The 23,910-nt window shown below is 37.7% G+C and overlaps 1 protein-coding gene across 5 annotated transcripts in view; it reads left to right on the forward strand.

Annotated features, from left to right (window-relative positions):
• The window catches only part of SOS1 (SOS Ras/Rac guanine nucleotide exchange factor 1), a 118,667-nt gene extending 95,710 nt beyond the window's left edge, over positions 1-22,957 (forward strand). For 2 of the 5 annotated variants that reach the window (XM_004582753.2, XM_058668041.1), the window contains 9 exons: positions 351-470; positions 4,484-4,646; positions 5,128-5,245; positions 10,510-10,682; positions 10,864-10,980; positions 12,287-12,551; positions 16,884-16,928; positions 18,412-18,530; positions 19,352-22,362. In XM_004582753.2, coding sequence (XP_004582810.2) covers positions 351-470; positions 4,484-4,646; positions 5,128-5,245; positions 10,510-10,682; positions 10,864-10,980; positions 12,287-12,551; positions 16,884-16,928; positions 18,412-18,530; positions 19,352-19,843 — 1,612 coding nt within the window. In that variant the 3' untranslated portion in view covers positions 19,844-22,362. The other 3 variants (XR_009245988.1, XM_058668042.1, XM_004582754.4) reach the window with 3 other exon arrangements.
• The last annotated feature ends 953 nt before the right edge of the window (positions 22,958-23,910 follow it).

Genomic DNA, 23,910 nt, shown 5'->3' on the forward strand with positions numbered 1-23,910 from the left:
CCAAGGTCTCCACCCAACAGACAAAAAAAAAAAAAGGAGACTTGGGAATTCTAGTAATGACCCTCTTTAATGAATACAACAGATACACCAGTTTTTAAAAACTACTTTGTCACTCTATTAAATAATATTTTCTAAGTGCTAGGACAGATATTATTGGGAAATCAAAGTTGGCCAAAGCAAAGTGTTTCTTTTTTTAATTGAAGAGAAAGATGTATAACAATAAATTTTTGGTTATATCTGATTTTTGTGGATCTTTCCCTTGGTAGGAATTTAGGTTTATCTCACTATTTAATAAAGTGTCTCCTTTTGAGGGAAAAGTGTTATATAGAATTTGTTGCTGATTATTTTAGAGCTGTGCAACCATCGGAATTAGTTGGAAGTGTGTGGACAAAGGAAGACAAAGAAATCAATTCTCCTAATCTTCTGAAGATGATCAGACACACCACTAATCTCACTCTGTGGTTTGAGAAGTAAGTATTCCTGCCATTTCTGTCATAGAGCGGTCAGCTATAGGATGAATTCCAGTACAGTTTATTTCTGTAAGCCTCATGTATTTTTGTTCCTCTTCTCTTCCTTCCACATTGAATATTTTACTGATGTGCTATTTTAATTTCACTAACATGTTTTTCATTTTTCTGAGATTTTTTTTTAGTGGTTGAGTTAGGGTTTACCAAATCCATCTTATGCAAATCAGCTTCATATTTATAGTAGCTAAATTCCAGTAATACATACAAACATTAACTCCTTTATAGTTCTGTTTCCTTTCTCTTTTTGCAATGTTGCACTACATAGTGTTCTCAGTGGTTGATGGAAATACAACAGTACATGATTATAATTATTGTTTTGCCATCTGCTGTCCTCCCTTTACTCTGTTACAGCTTTCCTCTTACCCACCTCCTGGTATTATTACAATAAGTGTGCACTATACTACACATACTGTATTTTATATTGCAAGCTCAACAGTACATCCATTGTTTTATATAGTTAGTATTTAAATTGCTCAAAAGAGAGATAACTTGTGTAGTGCAGTTTTAAAATTACATAATTACATTTACTAGTGCTCTTTGTGTAGATTCACATTACTGTCTTGGACAGCCTGCCGTTCAGTCTAATGAGCTTTTAATAATTCGTGTTTAACAAGTTGTCTAACAACAAATTGTTTTATTTGGGAACATCTCTATTTTACCTTCATTTTTAAGCAGTAGCTGTGTTTTCAAGTTAACTGTCTTTATCTTTTGTTCAAATTGACTTCTGAGCCTGCACAGCAAGTTGTTTATTTGGTTATTGCAGTTTTCAGTTCCAGAATTACCTTTTTGTTTTATCTCTTTATTGAGATTCTCTCTTTGATGTATGTTGTTAGCAAACATTCCTGTGTTTCTTTAGGATGTTTCCCTTTAGTTCTGTGAATATATTATGTCATGTTTGAGATCTATTAAATCTGGCATCTGTCCACAGGCAGCTTTGGTTCCTTGCACTTTTTCTGGTGTATGTTATACTTTTCCACTTCATTTGCACACCTCATCATTTCTTGTTGGAAACTTCACATAATATATTGTAGCAACCTTGAATACTGGTATCCTCCCTTGACCTCTTTGCTTTTAGGCACATGCGCGCACACACACACACACACACACACACACACACGGTGTCCTCCCTTGAACCCTTACCTTTTAGGCACACATACATACACACACACACACACACAGTTGGGTTGCAGTGTGGCCTAGAGAGCACTAGATTTGAATTTATCCACAGTTGTCCTGGGAAGGCAAGGTTATCAGTAGGACTCACATGACTTAGTCTCTAACCACACACATCCAAACTCCACTAACTGCCTGCTGATTGGCCTATTGTTTTCAACAACTCCTTGACAGCATAAATGGCCCACAAATTAATCCAATCAAATTCTGCTCATTTGAAGAGATGGTTTGCTATTTCTTTATCCTAAAAGGGCTCCTCTCAGCTATCTTATTTCTTGGGTCTCATCTACAAACTGGTGGGCCAGCAGTCTAGTTGTATAAATAATAATCATATGTCTTAGTCTCATCCCAGATGCCTTGCACCACAAGCTCCACTGTTGTTTGAGCACTCTTAAATTGAAGCTTCTCCACACTTTGTTGCAAATGCTATCACATTAGGAGCTACCTGTTTGAAAGAAGACACTGTGGGCCAGGACATCAGCAGGCGTCTCTGAAGGAGTTCTGCTCCAAAAGATGGTGCTGGCTTGGCAGCGTGGCAGGAACTGAAGGGCTTTAGGGACAAGTGGTTCCTAAAGAACCTGGAGTCCTCATACTTACCTTTGAAGTCACTGCCTTGGGAACTAGGAGAGGGGCTGTTTGCTCAATTCTCAGCATGCAACACGCAAAGTGTAGTCTTCATTCCATAGAGTTGGCAAGAGGACAGTCCCCACTTCTTCCCAATCGGAAGAAGTACTCAATCAGGACTCAGTGTCAGCAGCAGGAAGCCCTAGGCAGGATGGGAAGCCCGAAGCCCTCCTTCTGCAGGGAGCAAAGCTCTCCAGCTCAGAGCTGAGTGTTCTTGGCAACAGGAAGCAATCTCAAGTAGATGTTCAGGGAAGGATGAGGTGGGAGCCAGCCAGCCTGATTACATGCCACAAACTTTCCCTTCTCTTAGTCTTTTTGTAGAAACACCTGAAAACATGTTTCTTCATTTGCTCTTCTCTTTTAGGGCCATTTCTAAAGACTCTGAAGTGCTATGGTTTGTTGGGATTTTGAAAGGATTTCCCAGTTTCACTAAGGAGTAAATCAGTGAGGCTCCTCATGCCATCGTGCCAGCTGTGCAGAATCTCAGATCCATTTAATAGTTGGGGGCAAGCAATTAGAGCTTTGTATACTGGTCATATTTTAAAAACAATATATAATTACCTGACTAATATTTCATAAAGGTGATATGAGATTTCTGCAAATCATATTGAGATTATAAATAACAAGCAGCCAGTGATAAGGGAATAACTGGAACCTAAGGCAGGTTCCTAAAGAGAAATAAACATTTCAAGTCATCTGAAAGCTAGCATTTCCTTCCATTTGCATTAGTATTTACCCCCAAAATGTTGCTTCCTGGCTTCTTTGTATGCTTCAGAATGCAGAAGCCCATACTAATAAACCTGTGTGTAAGAAGAGGACTTTAACTGGTAAGACAGAGAGAACATCTCAGTTCTATACAGCTTTTTCATAGGTTACTTAGATTAAGGTGGCCTCCTGCGTTTTGTCATATGATAGATTCTAGACACACACACACACACACACACCTTGAAATACAGTCAAAGCTGTATGAGTAATCTTTGTTTTTATACCCAGTTGATAATAACTAAAATAGTTAAATAAAAGATGAGAATAAACTATACTTGTTAACATTCTTTTTAATTGTCCAGCTAACCAGAATTATGCCAGAATATGACACATTTGTTTAGGTCTAACTGATGCTAAAAGATTTTAATAAATATGTTTAATTTGATGATAAGCCATCTTTATTTTGACAGTTTTAGATATAATTGGTTCATCTGAGAATAATGTAATCTGTAACTTTACATTTTAAAAAATGTTTAGTGTTGATTTATATTTAGGTTTTCCGTTTATATATTCATTTCCCCCTTAGATAATAAACTAAACCTGATAATCAGATGTAAAGTTTTTCTTTACTGAAAAGTAATCAATTAAAAATTCTTCAAAAACTGTAAAAACTAAATTCTTGCTAGGGACTTTTCTTTTGAACAGAGCACATTTTTTAAATTTTATTTTTTAATTAATGATGCAGTTCCATAGGTTCTGGAATTTCCCTTACCCTCTACCCAAATGCTCTTCCCTCCACTGATTTCCCTTTTATTATTACAATAGTATAGTCCTTCTTAAGCAATCGTAAGTATATTGGGCATTCATAGCATATTTTATTTTAGCTTCTCACTGGTATTTATGATGCATAGACATTCAGGATTATAAATACATAAATATCAGTGATTCTAGACATTGAGATGTAAAGTGCTCTTATTTTCATTTTTATTTATGTATAATTGTTGTACTTTGGTTAAGAGCTGTTTCTGGAAATGCAGCCCTTTGTTTCTCTAGGCCAAAGAAAGAAATTAAGTCTTAGTGGCTACAATCTTGCAATTAAATGAGGAATTGGAGGCAACAGAATTCTTGAATTCTAGGACAAAATCTGCTAAAACACACTTGAATCCAAAAGACCTACATAAACTGAATGAGTCTCATCACTTAACTTGTAATGCTGTAAAATGGTGTGCCCAACATAATAGGACAATAACTGGGTTAGTATCCCAGTCTAGAAAACAGGAGGCGGCAGAATGCTAGGTGGGGGGACTGGCTGAGCTTCCACTGTGTATCTTTAGTCACACTGTAGTTCACCTCTCCACACCACCACTCTGCATGATTATTTACTAAGTCCTTTAAACTACTGCATTGTTAGAAAACTCTACAATTTTATTTTTTTCTCTGCGTCTGATCCCCAGATGTATTGTAGAAACTGAAAATTTAGAAGAAAGAGTAGCTGTGGTGAGTCGAATAATTGAAATTCTACAGGTCTTTCAAGAGCTAAACAACTTTAATGGTGTCCTGGAAGTTGTCAGTGCTATGAACTCATCACCTGTTTACAGACTAGATCACACATTCGAGGTAGGTTTGAACATGAACTTTCATTCTGTATTATAAAAATCAGATTTCAGTGATTATCCTAAATTTTTAAATATCTCTTTTTTTAGTAATGGTAAAAGATGGAATTGTCTAAACTATGTGATGAATTAGTTGTTCTTTTAAAAATGAGCATTTCAATTAAAATACATTTACAAGTTCTGGCTTTTTATAAGAAGAAAAAGCAGTGTAGTTTTTACTGTAAAGTATAATTAACTGCTCACATAGTTGCGTGAAGAATTGCAAAATAAACAAGATCTCACTCTCCATCCCTCCTTCTCTCTCTCCATTCCTCTTTCTCTCTCACACACACCCCTTTATGTTTGTACTTGGGCCTGTGGAAATGCAGTACTAGATCCTTAGACTCAAGCTAATAGGCTTGTGTTTGGATCTTATTGTTAGCCTGGCTATTTTTAACAAGCAGTGTGATTGCTTTAAGTCTTCTGAATATTTTTTTTCCTTGTAGCAAATACCAAGTCGCCAAAAGAAAATTTTAGAAGAAGCTCATGAACTGAGTGAAGATCACTATAAGAAATATTTGGCAAAACTCAGGTCTATTAATCCACCATGTGTGCCTTTCTTTGGTAAGTATTTCTTTCTAAATTTTTAATTGTGTTTGGAATAAAACAAAGTATTTGTTTCACTAAATGAATGTGCACCTGTATAATATACCAACAGATGAAACTAATTTAGCAAATATTTTAATGCCTGATCCTCTCAGAATTTTTCTGTTAGGACTTGTTAGGATGTAGGTTCAGCATCTCTCATCTGAAGATCCGGAATGTTCCAAAATCTGAAACTTTGAGAGATGATGTCACAGGTGGGAAATTCTGCCTCTGACCTCATATGAAGATTGCAATAAAACCCAAGCTCACGAAATATAGGTTGTGTGTGTGTGTATACGGTTATAAATGTTAGGTGTACTTGAAGCATAAGTGACTGTCACTTTTAGAAATGGGTCCTAGCCCCAAGACACTGGTAGTGATATATGTATATTCCAAACTCTGAAACATTTCAGATTAGGGATAATCTGTGCATTTTACTTTCCAGCCTCATCTTGGGCAGCCATTAGACCTTGTATAATACTTCCTTATGTTTTTAAATTCATAAAAACCCTCTAAGTTGGATTATAATCAACTGAATACCCTACAGAAACATGACCCAACCCAAACTTCTTTGTAAGCAGTTTATAGAACTAAAACTCACTGTGTATATATATATATGTATGTATGTATGTATATATATGTAAAGAATTCACATAACAATGTTATATCTGGATATTTTTTCCAATTGAAACATTTTCTGACATTTTAGATTTTTAAATCTTGTTTTATATATTATTCTAATGTTTTTGTACTCCGCTTTGGGATGCAGGCATCCCAAAAGGCATCTAAATGATTGTGTCAGTTGCCCACATTAAGACAGAAGTCTGTTCATGACAAGATTTCATCCTAGTATTTAAAATACTGGGCATCTGTTTAAAATTTTGATTGGTTGCCGTAGATTTTTTTCATATATTTGTGTAATATTTACATTTCTTGCTGTGTCCATAGTTATACCAATCTGCCATTCAGTTTTTATCTATATACCTACTTGTTTATATGTTTTAAATTCTAAAAACTGTCCATTTTATTATAATCTGTTTTGTTTCCAACCTTAAAAAGTGCACCTAACCTAGTAATTCAACATTTAATTATATTTTCTTCCAATTTTTTTTTTTATAATTTGGCTTTCTGAATTGTATTTAATCTTTTATCAGACTGAAGTCTTTTTTAGACATCACATGAAATATTCAACTTTCTTTTACAAAATGACCTTGTTTATAGGTCCAGGCTCATTAAAATAATTCTTATGTGTGAAATCTTGTTCTTCAGTACTAATCATATCCCACTGGCTTCTTATACCAACGCTATAATTTTCATTACTGTCACTTTCTAATCATTGATTTCCAACTTAGGGCAACTTTTGTCCCCTCCACCCCAGGAAAATTTTGCCATCTCTGAAGGTGTCTTTTTTGAATTGGGATGTTACTGCAGGCATCTAGCAGATATTGCTACCATTCTCCACTGCACAAATAGTCCCTCATAACAATGAAACATCTTGTCCAAAAAAATCAATAGTGCCAAAGTGCTATTATCAAAAGTCAATCCCTTAGTATTTATTCAGCATTTTCATTGCCGATTTTGTCTGTTTTTTTACCAGATGATCTTTATAATTTGGGGAAAGGGAGGAAGTTAATTTATTTGGAAAGAACATTTGATGATATTCAGCCTTTCTCCTTATTATTACTCCTATATATATTTGGTTATAAATGGTATTCATACAGTTAATTTCAACAAATTTTAATTTCCTTGGGTTTTCTAATTACTCATATTAGCAAATAATTATATTGTCTCTTCTCAGTTATCCTTTGAGGAATTAGTCATTAACTTCCTAAACAAAGGTTAAAAATAGTGACAGCATATGCAACTCTGTTGTTTTGTTTTGTTTTTGCATGATGGTTTCCTTATATTACAAAGAATATATGGTATCTGTCCTTTTGGGTTTGACTTACTTCACTGGGGATGATGGTCTCTAGTTGGGACCATCTAGTTGCAAACAGTATGATTTCATTCTTTTTAATGGCTGAGTAATATTCCACTAGACCACTAGACCCAAATTCTGGCCACAGGAAAATCACAGGATGTGTCGTCTGATCTTTGAGTACATATATCAGGACTGGGCCTCCTCAACTGCTTACGCCTGTGCAGTGGACAGCATGCCCAGATGCACGAGGGACATGACAGGCAGCTCACCTAGGCCAGCAGGGGATATCGACTGCCTCATCAAAGGATGGAAGTCAGAACAGGTTGTCAACACTCCTGGGCCAAGCTTTGCAGCAAGTGTCTGGGTCTGTGGATGCAGTAGGGTGGACCTAGTCAGCCAATAGACCGTGGAAAGATTTTTTCAACACTGGTACAATGAAGCCAACAGTCTCAGAACTATCAACAGCACTCTTAGACTATTTCCCCACATCAGTCTCTAAGGCGTCAAGGAATAACCTCCCCCAACCTCCAGCAGACAGACACAGGAAAAAAAAAAAAAAAAAAAAAAAAAAAGGTTTGCCAGAACTCTGCTCTATGTCCCAATTTTTCCATTCACTAAAATGTTCTACTCAAAGGAAGAATAAATATGTAGGCAAATTAACATCCTGTAAAGAGGATGTACCTTACCCAACATCTGTTGAAAAAAATAAAACATCTGTTTAATGCATCTGTCCACCAGACTGAGTCATTATTGGGAAATTCTCATGGTAGGATATGTAAAATGATTTGTTTCAGTATTGGGATAACCTATTTATATTTTAAAAATCAGTTTTGCTAGTGTGTAATATTCAGATACACATACAGAAAGGTTCCACATTACTTTTTTTCAAAATTATATGGGGGGAGGGAGAGAATATGTACCTAATTTTTTTTTTTACTTATTCAGGATGTAACTGTCAAAAAATGAGATCCTCCTCTCAGTGCCACCACTCCCTGCCCAAACCAGTTAGTTGATGGATACTTAGGGAGTTCTGCCTTTAAAATGTTTGTCCTCATAGCACTTACACGGCCTCCTCATCTCACCAGTACCACTGCTGCCTGCTAACTGTTCTTCCTGGTTTTGGTCCTAACTTCCCCACCTCTCTGGCAAAGCACAGCTATAATAATCCTTCCAGAACGCAAAGACATTTGAAATCTATCTCCTGGGTAAAAATAAAGCTCTTTAACAAAAGGCTGGTCCAGGTACTACTACCCAAACTTAAAAAATCCCTCCTGTCACTTTGTAACTAATTTGGAATGTTGATTGTAGCTGCCACTGAATATGCATACTATTACAGACTTGTTTGTCAGACTGAACAGTTGAGTTTAGCAGATCATGCAGCTACATAGAGAAGGCTATACATGATAGTAAAGAAGTCAAATGATAGGCAGACATGGGACGTAAAAGCCTATGCTTACTAGAATGCATTACCTTTTCTTAGGGATGTATCCTCAAGAGTGGCCAGTAACCAAGGCGCAGTAATAACTGAATGTTTTTAAAAGCTAAGCAGGCATTGATGTCTGTCATGTTTTGTTGTTACTGATTTCATCATTGACTTGAGCTATTCACTGTTTTCAGGGCTGTTGCAAAAAACTCGAGAATTTAAAAGGATGACTGTTGTATAAGCCTTCAGAACCATTCCTATAGCTGTTGGCTCTGTCCACCTTCATACCCCTCCCCTCTTTTCCACTCCAAACACCAGACCCCCGTGGTCTGTCCATATCAAACAGCATGTCTCTAGTATCCCTTCCACACTCCATCACACATCTGTGCCTTCATTCACATCACTGCTTTGCTTAGAATGCTCTTCTTATTCTGCTCACTAAACTTCTATTTGTTTTTTGAGACTCGGAGTCTAAGCATTTCCTCACCATGTTGCTTGTTCTAATCACATCAGCCCATCAGAGAGAACACCTCTTCTGTGCTCTCACAACACCTTGTGCATTGCTATTAATATAACACCTCAAGAAACGGCACTTACTGCATTGTACTGCAGGGACCCCACATTCAAACCTCCAGGCACCTTGAAGTCAGAACTGTCTTCTTCCGCTTTGTGGCTGCAATACCTAACACGATCCTTGGCACACAGCAGATTCAGTTCTTGTGTGCTAAGTGCATGAATTCAGTATTAATACCCCTCTTCTCTTTGCAAATCATCATAGTCGGGATTTGGGAGGAAAAACAAAAGCATAAAGAAATAGTGCAAGATGCAACAACAGGGCCCGGTGGCGTGGCCTAGTGGCTAAAGTCCTCGCCTTGAACACCCCGGGATCCCATATGGGCGCCGGTTCTAATCCCGGCAGCTCCACTTCCCATCCAGCTCCCTGCTTGTGGCCTGGGAAGGCAGTCGAGGACAGCCCAATGCATTGGGACACTTCACCCGCGTGGGAGACCCGGAAGAGGTTCCAGGTTCCTGGCATCAGATCGGCACAGCACTGGCCCGTTGTGGCTCACTTGGGGAGTGAATCATCGGACGGAAGATCTTCCTCTCTGTGTCTCCTCTCTGTATACCTGACTTTGTAATAAAATAAATAAATCCTTAAAAACAACAACAAAAAAAGATGCAACAGCATCGGCCATCACAACCATAGATAATAAATACTTCTGTGGTCCATTGTTAAGCCTCTATATAAATGCACTCATTTACTTCTCACCATAATCCTCCCTCCTACCTTCACTTAATACATGAGGAAACTGAGTCCAGACTGAATGGTCTGTGCAAGACCGAGGAGCAGAGCCAGGTTAGGGCAGCTTTCACGCCAGAACAAAAGGGACCCAAAGCACGCCTGGCAGCAGAGGCTGGGGGAAGAACCAAGGTGCCTGTTGTCCTGCAGGCGACAGGCTTACAGATCCTGCACATCTCTGGGAGTGATCCTACATTCCAGGGCCTCAGGAACTGAGAAGAAAACATGACACTGAATTTGGTATTTATCCCTTTAGCCAGAAATATCCTTAGTGATGAGGTTACTTAACAAAAGTGTTACGTCAAATAACAATGGGTTCTTTTTGGGGGAGGGGAGATATAGAAATGGGTTATTTTATGAAAAATCTACCATTTTGTTAAACTTGGGCTCCCTTTTTTCCTGCCATTTATAACATTAAGTGTTTCACAGAAAAAATTTGGTATGTATTAAAAAGTTTGTTGACATTCACTTAGTCTGTTGTCTTTCACAGTATGAAAATCTAAGTCTGGATTGAAGCAGTATAGCATAACATCCCCTCAATTAATAGAAAAACCTGACTTTTTCCTTATTGTTGAAATAATTTTTATTACATCTTCTAGGAATTTATCTCACTAATATTTTAAAAACAGAAGAGGGCAACCCTGAGGTTCTGAAACGACACGGAAAAGAGCTGATAAACTTCAGCAAAAGGAGGAAAGTAGCTGAGATCACAGGCGAGATCCAACAGTACCAAAATCAGCCTTACTGTTTACGAGTAGAATCTGATATCAAGGTGAGCTGGCTTATTTGAGTATACATGCATTTGATTACAAGCTGCCCAATAAAAGGCAGGTGTGTTCTGTAGAAGAGAAAAAGAAAATGTCTTACTGTTAGGTGTTTCCTTAAATTATTTTCATGAATTTAAAACTAAATTTGAAACATTTAATCCTAACAATTCTATATATTTATTTTAGAGGTTCTTTGAAAACTTGAATCCAATGGGAAATAGCATGGAAAAAGAATTTACAGATTATCTCTTCAACAAGTCCCTAGAAATAGAACCGCGAAACCCCAAGCCTCTCCCAAGATTTGTAAGCATTCATCTTTACTTTATATGCGTTCTGTAGTTGTCATTTACATTAAGTGATGTCATCACTACCCACATATGTTTTACAGATAAGTTTTATTAAAGGTATTTGGGGAAGAAGTATACAGGTGACAGTTTAGTGATTTTTTTAAAGTACTTAGTAAATACACCCAGAAATATACTACATGGTTCCAAATGAATTAACATTATTAATGTGAATAATTTTAATATGATGATGAAATTGAGCAAAAAAATTTTTTTATTTTTAAATTTACCCCCCAAAAAAGTGATACAAGATTTATTTCAAGTACAGGACACTTAATATAATTCATGCTAATTCACTTAGAGTACACTTAGAGTTTAGAAATGCTACTTTTTGAAAGTAATGACTTATTTCAAATTTTAACCGCTAATCATTTGCCATAAAATTATCAGGTTTGGCTAAAGATACTCTGGAAAAAGAGTTTCCATTGTTTTTTTAGTTCTTGTCAGTGCCTGGTCAAATACTTGGGGGGTATTTCAAAGAGTTCATGGAAAATGTCATGAAAAGATAAGTGTATTTTGATGCAAAAAAAATTTTGTCATCTCTGCATAATCACATTTTTCATAAACTTTTGGATGACCCCACATGGACTTGAAAGCATTTTTTTGCACCTAGATAAACCTCTTTTAATTCCATTTTCCTGCAAACTTTTTGAAATACCTTGGTATACAGTGTCATTAACTCTCTAATCCAATTCTACCCTCCTACTCCTGATAAAGTCAGTCAGGAGATAAACGTTAGATTAAGAGATGTAGTTTGCCTCATGAGGGACACTGGTACCAGTGAGAAATGAGCACTCTGTAGAACTAACCTACATGCGCTCAGATCACAGCCTGGGCAACTGAGTGCATTGGTAGAGAACGGAATCACTGTATTGTAGCACAGTAGAGTGCCATGTTCATGATGATGACTCTCAGAAAGTGTTGTCCAAAAAAAGTCGTTTCTTCAAAATAGTCTGTTTAAAAGCCAAGGAAATATACAATATGTTTCACAAAAATTTCTCAAGAATAATGAAATTATAAATAATTTAGTGTTTACAGGATTAAAATTCACTGATTTAAAGAAGTATAATATCTAAAAAATTAGTTACCAAGGCTTTAGCAAAATGCAAAATTAATACTTTAACACCTTTGATCTGACTCATCACTTCTTAGCGATTTATGGTTTTCCTATTAGTTGAATAGTATCAGGCATATGTAGAAAAAAAATTCCTTTCTACTATGGTTTATTAAGGATTGTGTTTTTTTGTTTTTGTTTATGTCTGCAGCCAAAAAAATATAGCTATCCCCTTAAATCTCCTGGTGTCCGTCCATCCAACCCAAGGCCAGGTACCATGAGGCATCCTACCCCTCTGCAGCAGGAGCCAAGGAAAATCAGTTACAGCAGGATCCCAGAGAGCGAAACAGAAAGTACAGCATCGGCCCCAGATTCTCCCAGAACTCCCTTGACACCTCCTCCTGCGTCTGGTGCTTCCAGTGCCACAGATGTCTGCAGCGTGTTTGATTCGGATCATTCAAGCCCCTTTCACTCAAGTAGGTGCTAAGTGCTCTGAAGCATTTATTAATATTATATGCTAGAGGTAAAGAAGGAATCTGTGGGTTTTGTGTATGTATAAACTCACAGATTATTCAGATACCATTTTTAAAAACATACTGCTATAAAAATATAAATTCCGAACTCAAGCAGCCAGGAAATTTTTTTAAGAAAATGTGCTGGAACACCCTTCTTTAAATGTATATGTTACCAAAAAGCATAAGGGTAAAGTTAGTAAAACTGTATTTGTGTATTCCGAATGCATCCCTCGTATGAAGAGAAAGAAAGATTACCCTGAAAATCTGTAAGGAATGTTGTCTCATGTGTTAAATGCTGCCTCCAAGATTATCATATTTGAATACATAGTGTATCCATTTCATCCCCACCAAGTTCAGCAGTACCTTTTAACTGCAGATTTTCAAGTTCCAGCTCGCACTTCACCATTTCTCAGTGCACCCCACATGTCTGTTAGTAGCCTGCCTGTACTTTTCAGCACAGCTCTACAAGTCTCTCAGACTTGTATACGACTGCTTAATCTCATTTCTAGATTGCCACAATCGAAGAACAATATAATGAGAGCCACATAACTTTAAATGTCTAGTAGTCACATTAGAAAAAGCAAAATTAATTAGGTAAAATTAGTTTTAGTAATATATGTTGGGGCTGGCAAAGGTAAGCTTCCTCTTAGAAAGCTGCCATGCCGTATTGGAGCGGTGCTTAAAGCTCCGGCTGTTTTGCTTCCAGTCCAGTTCCCTGCTAATCCTGGGAAGGCAGTAGATGATGGCCCAGGTACCCTGCCACCTGCATGGGTGACCAGGAAGGAATCCGTGACTCCTGGCATTAGCCTGTGACAGCCCCGACTGCAGTGGCCATTTGTCCTAAAGTAATAATTTATCTAATCTAGTATATTAAAATTATTCATCATGAATTCAATATAAAAACCATGATTGAGATGTTTTCCAGTTCCTTTTTAATTCTCTTTAAGCTCGGTGTGGAGTTTATATTTACAGCATATGTTAAATCAGGCAAGCACAGTGCAGTGTTCAGTAATCTCACGTGGCCAGTGGCTAGCCAGCCATACAGCACAGCACTAACCCTCTGGAAAAGTTGGTTGCCTTTTGAATTCAGAAAGCCGTGAGTTTTCTTATTGAATATTTCATCTGGAACCTTAAAACTCTCCTAGGAACAGGCCACTTTCTGGCATTTGTCCATAATTAAATCATCTTTAGCCCTGTCGTGACTGTTTCCACTGGCTGTTTTAGGTCAGTGTGCTGACACACTAGAATCCAGCAGTGCGGGCAGCCTGGCGTTAAGAGCAAGAGATGGAGGAGCCCTGACTCTGGGCTAGCACAGTCGGCTAGTGAGCTTTCTGAGTTTAGATAAAGCATATTTTTAATACCTCCTGGGAGTCAAACTGAATTTTAAGGTTTCTTCTAACTCAGAGAATGTAATTTAAAATCTTAACATTAAGTCTTTGGATATATATTGCTTTGCGATTTGGTCCAGGATCTTGTTCCTCCCTGGAGTGGACATGTATCATTTCAGGCAGTCTGTCTTGGGGCCATCTCAAATGTGCTTGCCATGAGGATACTACATTTTGCCTTTGTTTCATAAAATCAAAGGGCCAGCCTTCAGAAAGCCCATGGAAATCCATGTTGTAAAAATTCAGAATTTTTCAAAATAAGCATCTTTTTTAAAAAAATAAGCATCTTTTAACTCCATTTTTCCAAACTTTTTTGAAATATCCTTGTATACATAATAAGCTAGTGTATAGTTTTGTTAAGTACAAATAGATGTGAGGTTAAAAGAATCTCCAACACACCAGCTCCTTAAATAAAAGGAAACCAGCACTTTTTCAGCATACTGAGCTGAAATCATTATTTATTCTAACTAGTTTACTAAGAGGATTTGTTTTTGTTTTTGAGAAGACAGCTATATGTTTCTACGGATTCCCTAACAACAGAATTATTGATGCACCAGGAAAACCATTCATTGTCAGTTCTACTTGTTTTAGTTTAAGGAGCTAAAAGTGGAAGAGGGTGAAACTGGGAAACCGAAGTTTGTAGACAAAGGCCACATCTCTCAATGATGAGCCAGGCAGGAAAGGACAGCCATTCTGAGATGGACTGTGGTCCTCGGGCAGGCTCCCACAGTGAGCCAAGGGCAGTGACCTGCATGCTAGCACCCAGGCTAAGTCATTTGAGGACTTTCTCAATGTCTTTTCCTCATGATCAAGAAAATGCCTATTCCTACTCTTTGCTGATAGTAAAAATTATAAATGATTTTGAAATCAAATAAGTCAACATGTTATAAAAATATTCGTGTGCTGACTTGATCCCTTACTTAAAACCTACTTCCAGTATGTTTGTTTAAGATCCTCAACTGTTTCTGACTCCAATGCAGGGCCACGGGCTCCATCCTGCTCCCCAAGGAGATGTGACTGTTTCTCCCAGAGCCTGGCACGGGAGAGTTGCCTAGGTGTCTGCAGGACACATTCCACACAGAAGGCAGCAAAAGTGCCACTGCTTATATTTTCCAAAAGGCAATGTTTAACTAGAATTTGGAGTTTTTAAAAATCAATTTTAGTGCTATTCTTTTTATGCTAGTCTCTGTTGCATCTTTTACTCTTTGCTAAACACTTCCACAAAGAAATCTTGCAGTGTTAAGAGGCAAAGGGCAATCTCGGTTGGATGCCGTAAGAGTGTATGGAAGGATGACCACGGGCTGGGCAAGAATGCTCATGGGAAGCCTTAGGGTCAACACTGAGAGGGAAGCCCCTGGCCACCCCCCTGGCGCTGCAGCACACACCCAGGTCCACCTCTGAGGTGATGTTCACAGTGGCTGGACAAAGAAAAGACCACCAGGACCATGACTTGGTTTCTGTTGCAGTAGCAAAGGTGAATGGTGAAATGGCTCTCGGTGCAGACATTCCTGTTGGAAGCCAGCCGGTCATGAGCAGGCAAAGGTCGGCCCTGGTCTGTGCCCTGGAGATGAGCTTTATCTCCAGCCCTTGGTAGAAAGGTCTACCAAGATGAAGTTTTACAGATATTTTAAGCTGGATGTAAGGCTTTCCTTACGCAAGATTGCAAGTGAAGAGTTGGAAGGACATCTACCAGACTTTAGTGAGGTTAAGGTGTTACCCATCATTTTACTTTCATACATGTATGTGTATACATGTATAAAAATTTTTTCCGAAAGTAAAATGCTTGTTTCTATTTCAAGAATGATTTTCATCCTAACTCTAGTATGATCCCCTGGGGAGCTTTAGAGAAACGCCTGGGCCCAGCCCTACTGTACTTCCTGGCCCTGGCCTCGGAGTGCCAGTATCTTTTGAAGCTCCTTTAGAATTTCTAATGTGCCACTGATACTGAGAGCCATTGGGCCATTCTCTGGGATTTTTTACTTAATAAACTAATACTGTTTTTTCAATTAACTGGGTCTCCTCAGTCATGATTAATAAATTTATCTGGTATCTAGCTGACAAGAATATCCAACATACATTTCTGGATAAGACAATGTAAAATTCCTGGATTTTTGAAAAGTATTTTCCAGGTAGTGAGACCAAGCAGTTTAGCACAGTAAGACCAAAGGAGCGCCCCAAATCTACAAAAGCTGTGAATGTAAGATGATGCTGTATACAAAGGTGTTCAAAGCCAAGTTGACATTTGTGTATACAGTATGTATGTATATGTATAATTCTTGGCAAAAGACTGTGACTTGTAAGTCAAAAGATATGCCTTGGTTTTATCCCTATCTTTTACTAATATGCCACTAGTTTTTCTTTAGATTATTGAAATTAGATTCTTGCAAATGTACCCGCTTCCTTCAGAACATGTCTTAGCACCAGACCGTTTGATTTTTTGAAGTGTTTATTGCTACAAAAGGAAAATAGCTATATCACTTCCAGTTTATTTAATGCTGTAGTTATTTTGTGATGAGAATAGATGCTCCAGGAACACTTTTCAAAGGTATTTACCAAGAAATTCCCTCTTTTTTAATTTGTATAAAATAATTATTTCCTACTGCTTTCACAAGCTAGAGGTTCAAAATTAGTAAATGGCATTTCTGTAAAGACTCCTAAATTCTTTGCTTTCCATTTATACAATTAAGTATTACAGTAATACAGTATAGCTTAGTTTTCTTGTGAATATTTGTCCTTTAATTATTCTGACATCAAGCAATATATTTTTTTTAAATCTTCAAAATGCACAATATAATATTAACCCAGCTTTTTCTTCTCACAGCATTCTTTAAAACTAGAATGACAAATTTTTATAGATGGGTTGAATCTATCAATGAAAGAAAAATCTTTTTCTTGTTTCCTTTCACAGGCAGCGATACCGTCTTTATCCAAGTAACACTGCCCCATGGCCCAAGTTAGTATATTTGGTTTAAGACTCATAATTCTTGCTTTGGCTTTCAAAAATCAAACCAAGTGTAACCTTTCTTGCTAAAATTCGTCTTGGGTCTGGCAGCATTGGTACCTTGCTTGCAGTATCTTGGAAGTGAGGCCTTCACTTTTGCTATCTTTTAATCAGAAATGATTTGCTTAAGTATATATACTTTCCATGCTTTTTTGTAAAAACCCTTTTTATTTTTTCCTCTTTTAAAAAATAAATAGTAGCTTCCCCCATTTAGCCATTTCTCTTTTCCAACTCTAGAGTTCTAAATATATGTTATTGCTCAACTTCGGAGCATGCATGCGCATACGGGAATGCTGGCAACTCTACGCAGTGTGTGATCACAGCTGTGCATAGCGTGGTGACGGCGTGGGCTATAGGCCTCTTAAATTATGATTTAACCATTAAATTATAAGCCCAAATACTCATCACTGATAAAGTTCCATTGTACCTTTTTGTTTTTGAAGTAAACCAACCATTCAGTCCCATTATTTTAATTAGATTAAGCTTTTAGGTTAGGATGTTTTGCTGTCCTTTCATACAAAGGATTTCGGAATTTGTACCTTAGAAGGTATTAGTTATATGCTAAAGTTAACTATATATCTCTTTAGAAAAGAAGGTAGTTGATCATTTTAACAATATCAAAACACAAAGCACTTTTTAAATTCTGTATTTTGTAGCATTTAGTTGACAAAAATAAAAGCTTAATAAAATGAGTAGGAGGGGAGAACTTTCCAAGTATAATTTCAATGGTAGTTTAAGTATTTTTCACAATTTTTAAGTGTTTATTTACCAGCTGATTCTCAAACTGGATTGACTGTATTTCAGTACAATTTCTGTTTTCATTGTCATGATGCTTCAGTTGCCTTACATAGTTCCAGCAAACCTCAAGATTTTTGGATTAGAGGATCATGAGCCTGACTTTGCCAGTGTGCTAGCAGAGTCTACATCTCAGCAAAATCGGAAGTGATCCCTCCAGGGATCCTGGATCTCTCCCCTGCATCCCTGGAGAGAATTGCTGGGAGAGACATTAGGAAGAAGGGTGAGGATCAGAAACTGTTCCCAGCAACTATCTAGGAAGAGCAGGGAGAGTCTATACAAATAAAGTCAGAGAAGAAGAGCGAGCCCGTCATTAAACTTAACAAAAATTACCATTCCAAAGATTTTTCAGTGCCTGTTGTTTCCCCCAAAAATCTGAGACTCAATTAAATGTCCCAGCAGCAGGTTGACACTAGGAATCTGATTTTGTACAAGAATCAAAATAACGGTATCTTTGGCAGCTTTCTTCTAAAATTCTGCTCAGAAACTTCTGCATGCATTTATAGCAGTTTGCTTTAATAAGTGAAATACAACTGAGTACTTCTACACATTTAATAAATATAAGCAATTTCCAACTAAACCTTTTCAAGAGTCATAAATGAAATAAAATTCCCATGAGCTCTTTTTTAAAATGTCACAGGGTCTGCTTCAGTATCATCTATCAGCTTAACCAGGGGCACCGATGAAGTGCCTGTCCCCCCTCCTGTTCCTCCACGAAGACGACCAGAATCTGCCCCAGCGGAATCTTCCCCATCTAAGGTAAAGTAGAAAGCCTGGTTACCTGGGGTCATTACAGTGACAGCGTCAGCAGCTCTTCATGTCTAGTGCGTTTCTCACGGGGACAGATTAACATGGCAGAATATTTGGGTTTAGTAGTTTAAAGATTCATGTAGTCATGTCAGTTTCTTTTCTGAAGTTAATTGGTATGTTTTACGTACAAATTCTCATAAACCAAGAACTTTGATAATGTTAAGGAAATATAACGTGTTTTAATTTACCCAGTAAGAGTAATTTGGCTTTAAGCAGTCCTTTGAAAACATTCACACAGAGAAACATAAAACGGGGGAGGGAAGGAGCAGTCTGAAGGCACTGCATCCGGGAAGTGCTCTCTGCCGGAAGAGTGCCTCCCACAGGCTTTTCAATGGTGCTGAGTTCCAAGAGACCCTAAAAGTTTATGATAGTTATTTTCTTTTTTAGCTGTTTAAATGCTTTTTACTGGGTTTATTTTGTATTCATTTTTGTTTTGTTTGGCTGAACCCATCATTTTACGTTGTCCAGAGAGCACAGTACCTGGATAACACAAATCTATAGAACTTTTTGAAATGGTCATAATAAATTTAAAATTTTGAAATTAATAGGTTACTTTGCTAGGTCAGAAGTGATCCTGCAGTAGATTAAAAAGCAAGCAGGAATAACCAACCAAATTTTGAGAAAAAGATTAAAGCAAATACTTAACATTGGTGAAACTGTCTTTATTGGGTATTGACAGACATGTTTGAAAACCTCAACCTAGTTCTTCAGATATTCCTGGTATTATATAAATCATTAATAAATATGCTTAATCCTTTTTTGTTTGTTAGATCCTGTCGAAGCACTTGGACAGCCCCCCAGCCATCCCTCCTAGGCAGCCCACATCCAAAGCCTATTCACCCCGCTACTCCCTCTCAGACCGGACCTCCCTGTCAGAGCCTCCCGAAAGCCCTCCCTTGCTACCACCACGAGAACCTGTGAGGACACCTGATGTTTTCTCAAGCTCACCACTACATCTCCAACCTCCTCCTTTGGGCAAAAAAAGTGACCATGGCAATGCCTTCTTCCCAAACAGTCCTTCCCCTTTCACCCCACCACCTCCTCAAACACCTTCTCCTCATGGCACAAGAAGGCACCTGCCATCCCCACCACTGACACAAGAAGTAGACCTCCATTCCAATGCTGGGCCGCCTGTTCCTCCACGACAAAGCACTTCTCAACATATCCCCAAACTCCCTCCAAAAACTTACAAAAGGGAGCACACCCACCCATCTGTGCACAGAGATGGACCACCACTGTTGGAGAATGCCCACTCTTCCTGAGTTCCTCTGCCCTAGGATGGACAGTATCCGAGCCCCAAATCCATTGCTGGCAATGGATGCACTGAATGTGCCAGCACTGAGGAGTTGCAGTGAGAACTCCAAACACTAACGACTCTACTTCAAGATGCAGTATAAGACAATGAGTTTTAACCTACACCTAATTGTAAGATGAAACGGTATTCCAGTTTAGAATACGGAGAGACTGACCTAGAGGAAATGGAGAACAGATTGCACCTGAACATCAAGTCGCAGGCATCTGTCCAGCCAGTAGACAGGAGTCCCTTTCTATGAAGTGATGTCTACCATCAGAGGGGTGGAAGACAGTCTGGTGTCCAGCAGCCCACGTGATGACAGCTTTTATAATTCCAAATATCATGCACTTTTAAAAAAAAATCTTAAACAGGGATTTTAATATCCTCCCTTCTTTTCCTTTGCTTTACTCTTCTACTTTAGAATATTTTCTTAAAAATCATTCAAAGGACTGTGAGGAAAGGCTGTGGTACCTGCCCTTGTTGAACTCAAGGCCCAGCACCGTACTGCAGTCCTGTTTACAGATTATTACAGTGAATTGAATGGGTACCAAGGCTTCACCAAAGAGGTACTTTTTTTTGTTTTTATTTTAAATATTATACCAATTTAAGAGCATTTCCTCCACCTGTCCCTCCCCCTAAACACAAACGAAATGTGGTGGTGTTGCCTTCAAATAAGAGAAATTGTGTCATTAACATGACAGGAGGACTTTTTAAAAAATGTAACTGTTGAGCATTCTATTTACATTTAGAAGACTGTTAATCTGTGCTAGATTGTCATTCCCTCAGTGGTTTCCTGGTAACCCATGTCGTAGCTGTCCCTCTAACCTTACTGTGGCAAAGCAGGCACCCACTGTAAGAAGGAGCACTTGGGGCATCACTGACACCATTCATGTTTTACTAATAGTCGAGTAATCAGCATATCTAGAATTACCTTGCATTGCCTAAATCATGTGTATATAGTGAATGTTATATAATATACCTGGCAGGTCTGTTTTAATTTAATTGAATAAAGATAAAAATACTTTGTTTGGCTGGCATATATTAAATTATTATATGGAGAAAGTGGTTGGTTCTTATTTCTTTCAGTTGAAAAACACAAAAACACTAAACCTAAATAAGTACAATATGTGGTACGCCTTGGTTCTAGTTCTGGATATATGTGTTAGTCTTAAAGAATGATCAAAAATTGCAGTGGCAGGTGGGAAAAATGCTTGGTTAGAATAGGATGGGTACCTTTTAAACAGAACTGTGTAAAGTTTAATTTCCAGTTTGCTAAGATTTATACTGAGCATTCTGGCTTGCTTAAGATCTTCTGCTCTGTCAGAACTATCATGGTAGAACATCTGCTTGCATCGTTAATATCATGAAACAGATTACTCATTAAGCCTGTGTACTACTCTTCTGAGTCTCCCAGATACTGTGACTGAAATGCATGCAACTTGGCGAGGAGACACATTTTTATTAATCTCCGCTGTGATGTCTCAAATATGCAGTATTCCGATCTTAGAGTCCACAGTTCATTGGTATCTGCATGTGTCCTCTGAAATAATGTAGCAGCATTTCAGCAGTTCTGTTAACTAAGCCATTAGAGACATTTCTAGAAGTACTGCACCATGGTGGAAACCCAGTAGTTTAATCATTTCCTGTGATATTTATTAGAGCATTAAATGTACATTACGATAGTGCAGTATATTAGCCTTTTAAGAACAGAAAGTATGTTAGTTGCATCATCATTAAGTAATCCATCCTATCAAATCCTTTCTTATTTATTTGTTAGAGTGAATTTTTTTGTTTAAGACCTGTACCATTTCCACTATGGTAGCCACTTTTCTCTTTGTAAAAGCTCCAAAAATAATCTGAAGTCCCCTCTTGGATGCCTTTTATTCAGTGAATATTTATCTAAGCCTTCTTACTAGTGCTGCTATAATTAATTGTGACACACATTCCAGAATCTCCTGTGACTTTTTTTATTGGGCCAGCCTTACTGTCCCTGGAGTTTCCCTTTTTTTATGGCTTATTAATCACTTTTTTTTTTAATTACTCTAACCCTACTCCAGATGAGAACTTAAGAAAAGTCACATAGGAATCCATTCAGTGCATCTCTGGCTAGTATACTGACCGTCAATAAAGCGATAATTCCTTTTCAACCTGCCTGATCCTGTACTGAGGAAAAAGGTTTGTAGTTGCAATCATATTTTTCCCCAAGGAAACCATTCTTAACCCAGTGGTTTTGAAAGACCACTTCACTGTGCAACGTTTTATATGCATTGAGGTGATAGAGGATATTTTTGTTCTGATGTGTGGTGTTTGGGTAAAAATGCTTTCTGCAGTGAGAATTAGAAAAATCCCAATTGGATGCCCTTAGTTCCTTACTTTCTTCTCATGTAAAACATTAACTGGCTGACAAATGTATCCTTTCTAATAACTAAAATAGTTAATCAGGGACATGAAGTGAAGGAAGACGGTAGAAACATCCTTACAAAATTCTGCTTTTCAAACCAGGACATTACAAAGCAGTCAAGGCTGCAAAACTGTTCAACACTTTCCAAAGTGTGGAACCTTCCTTTTAGAGTGAAACGATTCTTAATGTTTCATTAAATTTGGATCACAAAATGAAGAAAACATCTCAAAGCTGAGTTCACACAGCGGCTTCATAACCGTTATGATAGAAAGGGAAGCATTTCACATTGAGGCACTTTCCTAAACAGAAACAAAGAAGAAGCATACGTTGCTAAATTTATTGAAAGATTGAGGTTATTTACTCTTTCCAGCCCTCGAAATGTATATGAAGACTACAAATCATCAGGAAATCTAGGAGATTAAAAGTTTGCTTAATTAAAGGCAGTTGGGCATCAACTTGTATGTCACTTGAATAGGTTACTATTCTCTTTAGCCTGTAGGATGTAGTCATGGATCTGAGTAATGAAGAGCATGCCACATTAAATCATTTAACAGAACTGTTTGTACACAAAGTACTGCTATTCACCTGGAGGCTATGTGTTGGTTATAGGTTCTTCCCGAATTTTTTTCCCCATAAATCAAAAATTCCCTAATGCAAACCAAATGGTTGTTATCTTGTCTTCTCAATCTTAGCTTATCAATTTGATCTTTGGTCTTTCAAAATGAAAGCTCAGATTCAGATATAACTAGCTTAGCAAAACAAGTGGGAAGGATGTCCCAATTCATGACTTACACGTATTGAGGGAAAACTTTTCCCTCAGACGTAGAAAGGACCCATTTAACCATTTATTTCTTGATTTTTTTTTTTTTTTTTTTTTTTTGCTGCTGCTTTGGATTAGTTTACTTTTTCTTTTAACCTGTATTGTGTGACCGTTGTACATGTGTAGGTTCTGTTGTAATGCAGATTAATCTTTACCAGTAAACATTGCAAGTTTAATGTCAGGTTAGCTGAAACAGAATTATGCAGTAAAATTATTTATAAGGGAAAATGATGACTTTAGTCAGCTTTTTTTGCTTTTGAAACATCTCATTACCAACTCTAAAAATCACTCCATAATCCCTCATACATGAGCCAGTGAAGTATTTTGAGCTCCAGTTAAAAGAAGCATGAAGTCTATAAAATTCTAACAAAAGCACCTGTAACTTGTTTTGTGAAGTCCATGCCTTATTTTTCAGTTTTGACACCGTAAAGTGCATTTTCTGTCAACTGTGAGCAAACTTCCCTTTTGCCTTTAATGAAAATAGTGCATTAAGTAGCCAATTGCTGCAAAATTATAAAGCAAGTTAACTAACAAGGTGGGTTATATTGGACTACCATGTAAAGAAATGAGATGTGTAACAGATGGACGACTTGTGCAGTGCGACTTGGAGAGCCCGCCTGTGTCAGATGCATGCCACTTTCAGTAGCTGCCAAATGTGCCTTTAATTAAGAGCATCTCTAATTTTTTCCTTCAGATCAAGTCAGCATTTGGGGGTGGGATTAGGGAAGGGGATTTGGGGGTGCAAATATCTGGTGAGACTACCAGAGAATTTGTCAAAGTGACATGTATAATTAGTTGAGACGTGTCTGTGTAT

The sequence above is a fragment of the Ochotona princeps genome, chromosome 8, assembly GCF_030435755.1.
Source record: "Ochotona princeps isolate mOchPri1 chromosome 8, mOchPri1.hap1, whole genome shotgun sequence".
NCBI classification, from domain to species: Eukaryota; Metazoa; Chordata; class Mammalia; order Lagomorpha; family Ochotonidae; genus Ochotona; species Ochotona princeps.